The sequence below is a fragment of the Myxocyprinus asiaticus genome, chromosome 2, assembly GCF_019703515.2.
Source record: "Myxocyprinus asiaticus isolate MX2 ecotype Aquarium Trade chromosome 2, UBuf_Myxa_2, whole genome shotgun sequence".
In the NCBI taxonomy this organism is placed as follows: Eukaryota; Metazoa; Chordata; class Actinopteri; order Cypriniformes; family Catostomidae; genus Myxocyprinus; species Myxocyprinus asiaticus.
Window position 1 is genome coordinate 18,951,258 of NC_059345.1, and position 12,155 is coordinate 18,963,412.

Genomic DNA, 12,155 nt, shown 5'->3' on the forward strand with positions numbered 1-12,155 from the left:
GACAACTATTACAAAAGACTGCATGCTGTCATTGATGCTAAAGGGGGCAATACACAGTATTAGGAACTAAGGGTATGCAGATTTTTGAACAGGGGTCATTTCATTTTTTAATTTTTTTTTTCTTTTTTTGTTTTGCCATGTTTTGTTTTATGATTGTGCCATTCTGTTATAACCTACAGTTGAATATGAATCCCATAAGAAATAAAAGAAATGTGTTTTGCCTGCTCACACGTTTTCTTTAAAAATGATACATATATTACCAATTCTCCAAGGGTATGCAAACGTTTGAGCACAACTTGTAAGCAATTACTAGAAAATATACAGCAAGGTTAAATCCTACCAGTGTACCAATAACCAACATGATCTACCTAGCAAGGCTGTGTGTGAAAGAATTAAAAACTACAGCTAGCTATAATGGACTGCAACTTACTTGACAGCTGTAACTCTTGAGCTCTGTAAAATATTGTCTCTGACGACCCTGTCATGGTAGACATTACATGACACATTGTACAGGGCTCGATGCTCCTTTCAAAGTTCAACTTATTTGTTCTTCAGTGCTTTTCGTCACCTCCTGATCCACTATGAGGACGTTGTCGCTATTTCATTCCATATTGACCTCTGTCAAAATTTTTATGCCGTTAAAAATAAACGCATTATATCAAAGATGAATGTCAATCAACACATGCTCTTTGCTATAATGGCTATCTATTTGTGCAGAGAGCGGGTGTGGGTCCACACACACACAATCAGTTGTCATATATGCAACACACAATCTCAAATATGCTTTTCCATGCATCGTTTTTTTTTTTTATATTTGCAGATATTCACCAACTCTTTACTGAAAAGGAATGAGTTCAGGCTGCTTTGTTGCTGCAAGTTGCTGCCGGTGCAAACAGGTCTAGCTGCTTTTTCGCTGCAAATCGATGTGCAGCATGAATGTCACTTGACGTGCAATTTCTTCTTTAACATTTTCCCCAGACTCTAGGTAACTAACACTAATTTAGAAATGTAATGAATCAGATAGTTCTTTATAAACAAAACATTATGTGAACTTACAGTAGTCACATAATAGAAAGATCATCTCTGTGCAACTTTGGGGCACAAACAAATCACATGCTAGATATTTGCTTATGTAGTTTACTATAGTCAACATTTTCAGCATATTTTTATTAATATACTACTAACAGGGCTCAAACAGATCTAAAAATGTACAGCTATTGTATAACTAGTTGGTCATGTAATAACTTGAGAGCTCTAGGATAGCATAGCCACACTTCCTCTATGAAGAAAAGTCCTTATCTATGGTCCCATCACTCAGCTGTAGGTGTTCCTAAACCCTTTGTGGCTGGAGGATTGGGCCAAGAATTGGCAGGCTGAGGAACAGCTGGGATCATCTTCTCTAGAAGGTTCATCATTCGCTCCTGAAGCTGGAGGCTCTGCACCTGCAGGAAGTTCTGCTGATGCATAACGCGGCGAACTTCATGACATGCCTCTTCTACGGCACGGCTTATCCTGCGTTGTTCCTGCAGCATTGCGTCGAGGACACGCAGCTTCTTTCGTCGCAGTGACACATGTGACAGTCGCCGCCTCTTGCGTGGCTGTGACCTGTAGAAGTGTAACCATGCAGTTACTGTTCCAAGATCTATGATTCTGAAATGTGTATGTGATTTGAACTTGAGCAAATATGTTACCTGGTCTCAAAAGAACTTTCAGAGTTCTCAGTTAGACCTTCCTCCTCATCGTTGATGTCTCTATCTTCTGAGGAACCAGTATACTCGGGCAGAAACCCACTTGGTGGAGCTGATTGGGGCACAGAAGATTCGAGTTGGGAGGTTGAGGGGCCAGACGTTGGGAGATTCGGTGGACTCATTTGGGTATGCTCTGGTATCTTTGACAAGATCCTCTCAATAGACTTGTAGTATGGCCAGTCAGGTACACCATTCCCACCATTTGCTGTGTACTTCAGCTTCCTGTTACAAAAAGTCTTGTTAAAAGATTTCTTGTATTAAGTACATATTTCATTTTCTCTGAAAGGTGTATTTACACCTTAAAAGAACCGACTATAAATATTAGGAGTCAGTCATTGCTGCACTAATTGTATTGCTCATTTGGCTGTTTGCCCATCATAAATGTTTAAAGTTCTAGGCCAAGATAGTGACTTTGGTTTGACGTTTGGTGTAAAAGTTAAGAATTTACTGTGATATTTTTGGGAACTTGCGAGGCGACTGGTTAACCTTAATAACCAAATCTTACAGGTGTGACACTGTATACTAACCAGACAAGGTAAGATTCCAGCGACAAGCAGCCTTTCTTTCCACACAGGATGCAACACAGCTGAGCGAAGCGGTGGGAAGATAAACTTGGGAATTGTAGAGATCGTCAGAGGGAGTGGTATGTCTGTCACCCCTCCTCTTTTCTGCATCGGTGTGTGTGAGACAGACTTTCAACTGAAGAGAGGGAGTTTTCAGCACAAGAATCGGTAAGTGTGACACCCAAATCCAAAATCAAGGATTTTGGACCAATGAGAGTTTACAGTGGACGGGGCTACCTGACGCGACGCCGCAGAAATAGAAACCAAGAGATCGACAGAATGTCCTTACAAGATACCTTTCATTTATTCATTTATTTACTTTATTGCATGCTGTGGTGTTGCATCTCATCCCATCTAGTTAGGACATGGTGTGACATTTCTGTAAGTTTCAGAGAAATTTGCCATTAACTATTTAGCATAATAAAATTCACTAAGACTTAATTGTGCACAGAAAAATGCTGTTCATTTTTTCTGTCTGCTCTGATTTAGCGCCCGATTGACTTGAGTAATTATGTAGATCAGGCAACAGCGCAAATGCAGCCACAAAATCTTTGCTGAATGCAGTTTGCACGGCACAAATTGCTGCCATAATCAATGTACACAAACATCTCTTTTAAATCGAATTAGTTTTTTTACACCTGCTTTCTTTGGACGGCAATAGCATGATGTCAATAGCCTGGCAAACAACATGTAGTTTTGTTATTTAAGGGTTATCTACAGTGAGTCTAATTTAAATGAAAAAGAGGCTTGTTTGTGCAGAAAAGAAAGACAATGACTTTATATACTCAAGATGCGGTGCTATTTCAGCACTGATTACACCTGCTTAAACTAGATTTTAGGGGGTTAGTGAATAAGACAGGTTTACGCTGAAATACCAAGCGAACAAATTATGGAACTGTTCAGTGAATTCATTGTTAAATCTGCAAAAGAAAATGGCCAGTAATGAAGCTCCTATAGTGGTCTAATGCCAGCCCTATTCCTGTCCCTTTTTAACAGTGCTTGATATATTTCCTCCCTCTGATCTAATGTCTGCAGGACCACTTAAGAGGTGTAGTCAATACTGTTAATGCATCACTTGAATGGCTGTGTTTAAGAACACAAACAACAGCAAAAGCATACAATCTTGAAGTCACTTGTACTTGAGAATTTTATATTATATAGTATATTGTGCACTGTGTATACAGTGTGTACTATGTGTGTATACTATGTGTACATTGCATATTGTAGTAAAATATCTGTCACTACCCTACAGCATTGTCGCGGTGCAAGGCTTTCACCCACCATTACAATTGTGTTTATGGTGATGTAACCAGAAAGTTATTTGATTTGATTTACAAGATTTTTCTAGTCTCTTTGTCCTCCAAAGGAGTGCTTGGTTGCATATTTGCATTGTATGTTGCTATTTTAATTAAATGTGTAGACTTTGAAGAGTTAACATAGAGTTGATCACTGGCACACTGTTTTGTTTCTTTTTCCAAGTAGGGTTAGGGTTTCAATGTATAACTGCACTGTATGTTCATCCAGTTCAGTAGTCCACAATTGCACCAGTCCTCCAAATGCTTTACCATTGCTGATATTGTTTCTTGTTTAAGCACGTCATAGCCATTTAATAGGCCTGCTACTTGCAAAGTTTTAAAAGTACACTGTAAAAATTGCTGTAAATTTATGGCCAAATTCCTACAGCAATCTACTGTGATTCTTAAATACAGTAGTTTGTTGTTAAAAATGTTGCATTCTGGGAGATCAAGAGCAGGCTCACTGTGAAGTGACTAGTTTTATGGTAAATATCTGTTCTGTGCAAGGCATTTTAGTTTGTGGCACATGATTAGTGTTCATGATGTTTCTGACCAACACCTCTGTTCTTTATCATCTCACATCAGCCTTCACTTGTCTGTCTAATGAGAAGTCAAATAATAATAAAAAATCAACCTTTGAAGCAATGTACATATTAAATGTACAATTTTGCCAGGATTGACCAGTGTATTTTTTATGAAAACAAAAAAAAACCAACAAAAAAACAACAACAATCTGTACACAGTAAAATAACAGTATAGCTCTGCATTGTGGGTTATAATGGTGAAATACCCATAAGCCTTTTCACTTGAATAAGTATGTATGCTTTGGCAAATGCATTGGAGCTACAAAAATTGTAAAAATAAAAAATAAAAAAAACACGTACAAAATGATTTATTCAGACTTAATAGAAGTCTTAGCTTAATTAGTGTTGTTGTTTTGTTATCAATAGTTGTTTTGATTGAAGTCACCATTATGGTGATTAGTGATCTCTTGAGCTGGCACCTTGGACCTTCTTTATTATTATATTATGTTCTTCCAGCCAGTCAATTTACGTTTAAGTAAAAGACAAGTTGTTGCACTGTGCTACTTGGAAGACAAAACCTAAGGTCAGCCTGAATGTCTGATCCTACCTGGCAAATGGCACTGTATGTGGCAATAATGATGCATTACACATAAAAGCAAAAACAATAAAGGATATTTCAGCAAAATTATATCAGCAAATTGAGTGTTTGATGTTTTTGATTAACTTACAGCATAACTCGAGTTTGATGAAGTTACAGCATAACTCGAGTTAAGACACACAGATATCAACTCTCAGCATACAAAATGCAACAGTGGTGACAATTAACAAACATACTTTTACGTAAATAAGTAAGAGCTGAACGTTAAAATCCAAGTAACAGACTACAACAAAAACAACGTCAAAATAAACCAGTAAATAGTGAAAAATCAAAGTAATTTCTTCATGCCGCAGTGCATGCTGGGAACATAGCTGTTAATTTCAACAACAGTAGATAGTATGTAATTTGACAGCTATATGCTGCTAAATTATGGTTGTATACTGTAGGTGTAAAAACAGTATCTAGCTGTTAATTTCAGCAATATCAAGACACCGTTAATTTTACAGTAACATGCTGGCAACTCTGCTGCCAGTTCTTTACTGTTTTTTGATGGGAAAATCTTTAAGAGTGTAGACACCTTAGTACTGAAAACCAGATCATTGAAAAGTATGATTACAAAGTCTTTGAGAGTGGCTTTTACACAGACAGACAGATGCACCTCTGCGGTGTACAATTATTATAAATACTTGCCTGAATTGGAAAGTCATGTTGGTAATTTTCATCTTGATCTCCTCTCTGTGTCGATGCTCCCCAGTTAAGTCGTAAAGTTGCTTAGCCATTGTCTCGTAGATTTTAGCATTGCGTTTTGCCTTCTTTAGCTCTGTCACATACTCTTCCCAAATATACACAAGAGCTTTCATCTCTGAATCCGTCCAGTTACGAGCCCTCCTGTGCTTCTCATTTGAGCCTGGCACTGTGTAACTATAAAAGTCTTCAGAAGCCATTTTATAAACAAACTGTTTCTTTCTCCCAGGTTTATGATTTAAGCTTGTTTTTGCTCAGTGCAGTCTGTTTTCCTGTGCTTACTTTGCTTTCTCAAGCATGTGCTTGTGTGTAAGAGAGAGGCCTCTGCTACCCTTCCCCCAATGCTTAGTTAAGAGGCCTCAAAATGGATCCTGGAGGGCTGGAGCAATCGCTTTAAAAGCTTTTAAAGAGGGAAGTTCGTCACCATGATGTCAAGTTACCCTGGCAACTGCCTGCTAAGGCCCTCCTCTTCAAACCAAACCCCTTTCCCTTCTCCTCTACTCTTTTGTCTCTGTCAGTCTGCAGCAAAAAGCTTTTAGCTGAAAACCAACAAAGTGGGTCGTGCAGGTGGAACATGTACATGTGAAATACAACAAATCTGGGGCTAAATGCACCAGAGTGCACTGTTGTCTAGGCAACAGGTTTCACTCCGAGCCAGTCCATTTATGGGTTTAAAAGCTTTTAATAGCAATGGACTGGATTGATGTTGCAGACAAAGTACATTTCCACAGTGCTTTTGAAAATAATTTAAGGCCTGATTGTCATTTCATGAAACGCCTAAACATCTCTTCATAAACTGTGAGTACTAGAATTACAATTGTTAACATTTTCTAAATTCTCAGCTTTGTATTGTGACAATTCGCATGTTACGGCCTCCTTAAATATAGCTCCTGCTTTTGGATTCCTTAATTTGTAAATAATAATAATAAAAAGCAAGAAATCGTGTAATCTTGTAAAAAATTCTTTTTTGAAATGTGCATATCTGTTTTCTGTGCTTGTTGCTGAATGAGACTTGATTTGGTTTACTTAACTGCCCAATCCCCTTTGGCCCTGAGCGCTTTTTACAACACTACATTTGCCCTCGTAGCCCTCCTCTCCAATCCCACCCAAGTGTTTTAGATTACATCTTTATTCACAAACGATGGGGGTCCTGGCCCTGGCATTGGGGGCAGGGTTATCTTGTGCACCTTTTGACGGATTACCAGCTGAGATGACTCATGGTGGATGTGTCTTTATGGCTAACTCAGTGTTAACTGCATTATGTCCTTTGGCCCATCTGTCTAAAGACGTACCACAGCCAAGTTGTTACCACCCTCACCTTCACATCCAAAGTTCAAATCCCTCAGTTAAGGATTTATGATATTTTGGGGGAAAGTAATCACTTAGACTATACTGTGAGCTGGTTTGCTAACAAAACAGTTTGCTAGAATTCCTAATTTACACATACCCCTGACTGTTTTTTTTTTCCTCCCCCCGACTAATTTCTGAAAACAAAATAGACACAAAGATTAAATTTTTAAAACTGGGTTAAAAAAGGTTTTCTTATTTTTATCATCTTGGGCAACCTTATTTGTCAATGTACATAACCGACTAGGCCAGTTTGGCTTTATAATAATCTAATTCAATCATCTAATTCAGAGCATATAAATGAATGACATTCAGTAAGATTATACTGCTTGATTTTCTCACTTTAAAACATTGAGATCCAGTGTTATGTAATATGTCGAGTTTAGAGAGTATTAATTAGCAGGCTGGCCTGTAGAGGAAATACCCTAATCTAAGGAAAGGTTTACAAACTGTTGTACTAATAATTTTCAGTGGTAATCAAAAGCACATGTTGCATAGACCAGGTTAAATCCAAGTTAAGCTCCTTTATCACGAGGGCTCATTTCAGCTCAACAACGCCCCCTACTGTGTCAAATATTTAATGGCTAACTGATATAGATAAACTTTGCAAAAAGGGGCAATATTTTGGATATGGGTGTTTTGATGTGAGAAAGAACTGTAGCGATAAATCAAACCAGAATTTCTTTTTCTGAGTACTTTTAATATTTATTCAGTATTTCAGCAGCTATTTAATATGCAAGAGTTGTTTTGTACATTTTATATTATACAGCAACATCAGTTCTCCTAGCTCCATTCCCTGTCTGTCTTCACAGTTTTCTTCTTGGCAGAAATGCCATTTTCACTGTTGTTTCCATAGCAACCACCGTGAGGAACCTGGCTGGACAGTAAATCAAACCGTACAAGTGCAATAAATGGGAGTAAAACTTCACAGTGGGAAAAAAACAAAACTAATAGCTTATAAGAAAAAAGTTAAATCAATTAAAAGAATATAAAAATGATACAAGAAAAAAAAAATACATACTCATTTACTTCCACAACATGCTTTTGGATGCAGGGAAAACAAAAAGAATTGTGTACATAAATCACATACATACAGCACATCAACTATAAATGTAAGCTTACACATTTGCATGTACACACATGCAGTAGTCTCGTCAATAGCTTTGTAAACTGGTCCATTATAGACCTACCAAGAACCGACCAGAAAGGCAACCAGAGATAGTTTATCCACTCTAACAGATACATTTTTAAACCTAGCAGGGTAAGTTAGTCACTCTTAGTAACCATTTAAAAGGCTGACACCTTCAACTTTAGAGATAATAAACCTTAATTTCTCCTTTTGTCCTAAACTGATGATGCCATATTTCATAATGGTTCTGTCTCTGACACCACATCTAATCACAAATAAAATTTGTTAATATGTTCGCATTTTGAGAACATAAGGCTATGAGAGGCTAGAAATGGAAATGAATCATTTGTGTGTGTTCATCCGTTGGCCGACAGTCTCACTTTGGCTCAACATTTCTTTAATACTGATTAATGAACTAAGCAGTTGGAGTCTAATGTCTCTTAACTGGATTATCATCAGTCCTGGACAGAGACAAAGATTTGTTTCTATCCCAAAATCAAAGACAATACAGGATTCTCGTTTCAGCGATATAAAATAACACAATTTCGATAAAATAAAAAGTACAAATATAAATGGTTAAATGTAAATACTGTAGACATTTTTGAAAACTATGTCATCAAATAAATTCCATGGTAATTACTGGAATGTATATGTTAACAAGTGCCACTATGGGGCAGTAAACATTCACGTTCCATCATCTAAAACTGCAATTGGAGCTTCAATGTTAGTGACAAGTGGCGACCTTGGTTATACCAAGGACATAAAACTCTCTGCGCCCAAATGATACAACTACATGCACAGAAGTACCTTTGTTTTGCGTATCCTTCACAGAACTACAATACATTAAATGGCTGAACAGACACTGAGCCATTCAGATTTCATCTATGTCTGCAGTCCACAAAATTGCACCAAATCTATTTTTTGTGGGAAGGGTGCTGACCTCCACACAGTGCAATATTTTTGTATTTATTACAGCACTTGCATCTTGCCGTCCTACTTCTGACAGATGTCTTCAGCAGCAAGAGGGCAGAAATCACTAAAAAGAATTTGAGCAATGCAACCTTTCGGAGTCCATAAACATCAAAGTGTTTAATTTTGCAAGTGACTCAGGATTCTGAGAAACAATAGCTGGGAATTGAATTCAGATTTGGCAACACTAACACAAAACATTCAGTCTTTGTGGATGGACACCTCCCTCAGTCCCTCATACACTCTTCCTCTGTGATGCCTTGCGCCCTCAACTCCTCCAATACATTGTCGAGGTGACCGGAGTCAGGGTAACCATGACCAGTCAGGTTGGAACCGAATTCGGTCTTATGATGCACCTCGTTCCAAATGACTGTATCCGTCTCACCTGTAGTGCTGGACGTGCCCACTGAGAAGATCAGCCGGCGGTCCCATGCAACCAGCAAGAGCTTCAACACCTATTAAAGCAGGATCAGGAGAGAATTGTTTTGAATAAAAGCTGAAAAACCTACTAGAGCTAGAATTTTCAAGCAGAAAGTAGAATTCTCGTATATTGTTAAAATGCAAATTAATAAAACATAAAGATGCACTCAGTAACTTTTTCTTTATAAAACAAGTTTAACACAAAGAAATCATGTACACTCATATGAGATATCAGTCATATTAGTAGCCTCATAAAAGTGTTATTTTACATGCAGCGTTCCCAAACCTTTTGACCAATTAATTTCTGTGACTTTTTCATTCCTTTTCCAATCATTCGAGATGGATACTGGATACAGATATTTAAAAAAAAAAAAAACTCAAAAAGAGCAATATAAAGACGATAAAATATTTTAGACCTGAAATAATAATAATTAAAAAAAAAAAGTGCATTCACAATATAACTTTCCATGAATTTTCCAGGCCTGGAAATCAGAAAAAATAAAAAATAAATTCCAGGTTTTCCATGACCTGTACTTGAACGTAAATAGGGTATTTTTGACAATGGCATTGGTAATTGCAAATGTTTGCTTCTTGTGTTATGCTGCATCCACACAGTTAGATGTCAGTGTTAGTCCAAGACGACAGCATAAAATGAAGAAAATTACTGAGTGCCACATTAAGAGAGAAGTTATAACATTTTAAATGGAGTAAGAGGATGAAATGATAATTGTGTTTGTGAATGTAGGAATACTCACTAGGCGGCCTTTCTCACTGTCAGGGAGGTAGCAGTGTCTCGGGAATCCACGGGCTGTAAAGGGCTTCCCGGGGTTGGGATGCTCAGGACCCTAAAACAAATACAGAGAGAGCAGTTAAGACCACCAACGTGGTTATATAATGCATGCATGCAGTTATACAACACTGCAGCAATGCCATATATGATGTAGGTGGCATGAAGACAAATATAAATGCATGATCTGGACAATGCAGTGTTTTTAAACACTGTTCTATATACATGTCTATAGTAAGTAAAGGTTTACCTGAATGCCAGGGGGGATGTTGTAGATAAGCCGGATGGTTTTGCAGTCGGGGTGTCCAGGAAGCGAGTGAGGAATGACGTGGTACTCCATCTTGCCAGGTGGCTGGTTTCCTGTTTTAACACCATAGATGGTCTTGCAGGTGGGGCACTGGAGGCTGCCATCCTTGTTGCCATTGTTGTACATGGCCACCAGGCATTGCAGGTGGTACTGATGTCCACACTGAGACAGACGACCAACTGACTCTACCCGAGAAATTCCACCAACACTCGGGCCTTTATAGCCAGAGGGGCCACAGAGAGACTCCATACAGATAGTACAATCCTACGAAAGGAAAGATTATAATTGAGCAAAAAAATAAATAAAATAAATAATTTGGGCATTATTGTAATTTATTACACAGCTCTCTTGAATACTTTATTTTGATTGGTCAATCACGGCATTCTGTGGTCAAATGTTTTTGTATAATAACCTCTAAATTGTATAATTGACCATTGTCTTTGGGGTTGTTCAAACCAAGCGTGTTCTTGCGTTAATGAAACAAAATGCAGGTGTCTCGAGGCGCAGTTTAAAAATACGTGCCAATCATGTGTGAGATGCTGCAAAAATGGATGAACACGGTGCAATGGTCAAAGACTTCCATCTAGCGCTGGTTTACGTAAAAAAAAAAAGAAATTAAAAAAAGTGTTCTGTGTGAACGGTTCCTTAGGCAACATAGCTGTACAAGTTTCATGTGTCTAGTATTACTCCACATTTTCTTTCTTCTCATGTAATAAAATCACTTTAACCCAATATTTCATGTCCCTTTATTTATTTATTTGGCTAGTAGCTGTGTAATAAGCGGGATAATGTAGTCAGTCAGTTACTATCGCAAACTAAACTCTTTAGGGTGTTACAAGATCCCTCCACATCGCATGCACGTTATCCTTTACTTCATGGAATTAGAGATGCTGAATATTGTTCTTACATGTCTAAAAAGGCAATTTTATCAAATAAATGCAATAAAAATAATATGTACATTTACCTCCTCAGGTGGGTTGCGGACCTTCTGGAGATATCTTCTAACCACTTCCTCTGAAGTTCTACCTACTCAAAAATTAATTAAATGGAAGATTGATTTGAGAAATAAGGCATTCACCACAAGATTGTGAGTGAGAATGTTAATATATATAATGTTTTATACACACACACACACACACACACACACACACACGAGCCAAAACATTATGACCTCTCACAGGTAAAGTGAATAATGTTGATCATCTCCTAACAAGGCCACATGTGAAGGTTTGTGTAGATTAGATGGTAAACAAACAATCAGTTCTTGTAGTCAACGTGTTGAAAGCAGAAGAAATGGGCAGGAGTAAAAACCTAAGCAACTTTGATTAGGGCCAGATTGTTATGACCAGACAACTGGGTCAGAGCATCTCTGAAACGGCAAAGCTTGTGGGGTGCTCCCGGTCAGCAGTGGCGAGTACCTAGTACAGACAGTGGTCCGAGGAGGCATATACCACAAACCGATGACAGGGTGTTGGGCATCCAAGGCTCATCAATGCGCAAAGGCAACGAAGGCTATCCCGTCTGGTCTGAACCGAAAGAAGGTCTAGAAATGTCACAGAAAATTTGAATGATGGTTACTGGAGGAATGTGTCACAAGACATAGTGCATGGCACCCTGCTGCGTATGGGGCTGCGAAGCTGCAGACCAGTCAGAGTGCCCATGATAACCCGTCAACCGTCAAAAGCACCTACAATGGGCACGCGAACATTGGAACTGGACCTTGG

The 12,155-nt window shown here is 38.2% G+C and overlaps 2 protein-coding genes across 3 annotated transcripts in view; both read right to left on the minus strand.

The window, feature by feature from the left end:
• Window positions 1-395: 395 nt before the first annotated feature.
• Window positions 396-5,832, minus strand: msantd1 (Myb/SANT-like DNA-binding domain containing 1). The gene is made up of 3 exons (XM_051650065.1): window positions 5,419-5,832; window positions 1,692-1,970; window positions 396-1,605 (listed from the first exon to the last, which is right to left on the minus strand). Exons 1-3 carry the CDS (start codon window positions 5,670-5,672, stop codon window positions 1,311-1,313), a joined length of 828 nt encoding a protein of 275 aa, XP_051506025.1. The 5' UTR covers window positions 5,673-5,832; the 3' UTR covers window positions 396-1,310.
• A 1,676-nt stretch (window positions 5,833-7,508) lies between these two features.
• Window positions 7,509-12,155, minus strand: part of LOC127413078 (E3 ubiquitin-protein ligase DTX4-like) — a 35,695-nt gene continuing 31,048 nt past the window's right edge. For both annotated transcript variants that reach the window (XM_051649929.1, XM_051649938.1), the window contains exons 6-9: window positions 11,396-11,457; window positions 10,375-10,695; window positions 10,093-10,182; window positions 7,509-9,372 (exon numbers count right to left, since the gene is read on the minus strand). In XM_051649929.1, the coding sequence (XP_051505889.1) occupies window positions 9,145-9,372; window positions 10,093-10,182; window positions 10,375-10,695; window positions 11,396-11,457 (701 nt within the window). In that variant the 3' untranslated portion in view covers window positions 7,509-9,144. The remainder of the gene's footprint in view (window positions 9,373-10,092; window positions 10,183-10,374; window positions 10,696-11,395; window positions 11,458-12,155) is intronic.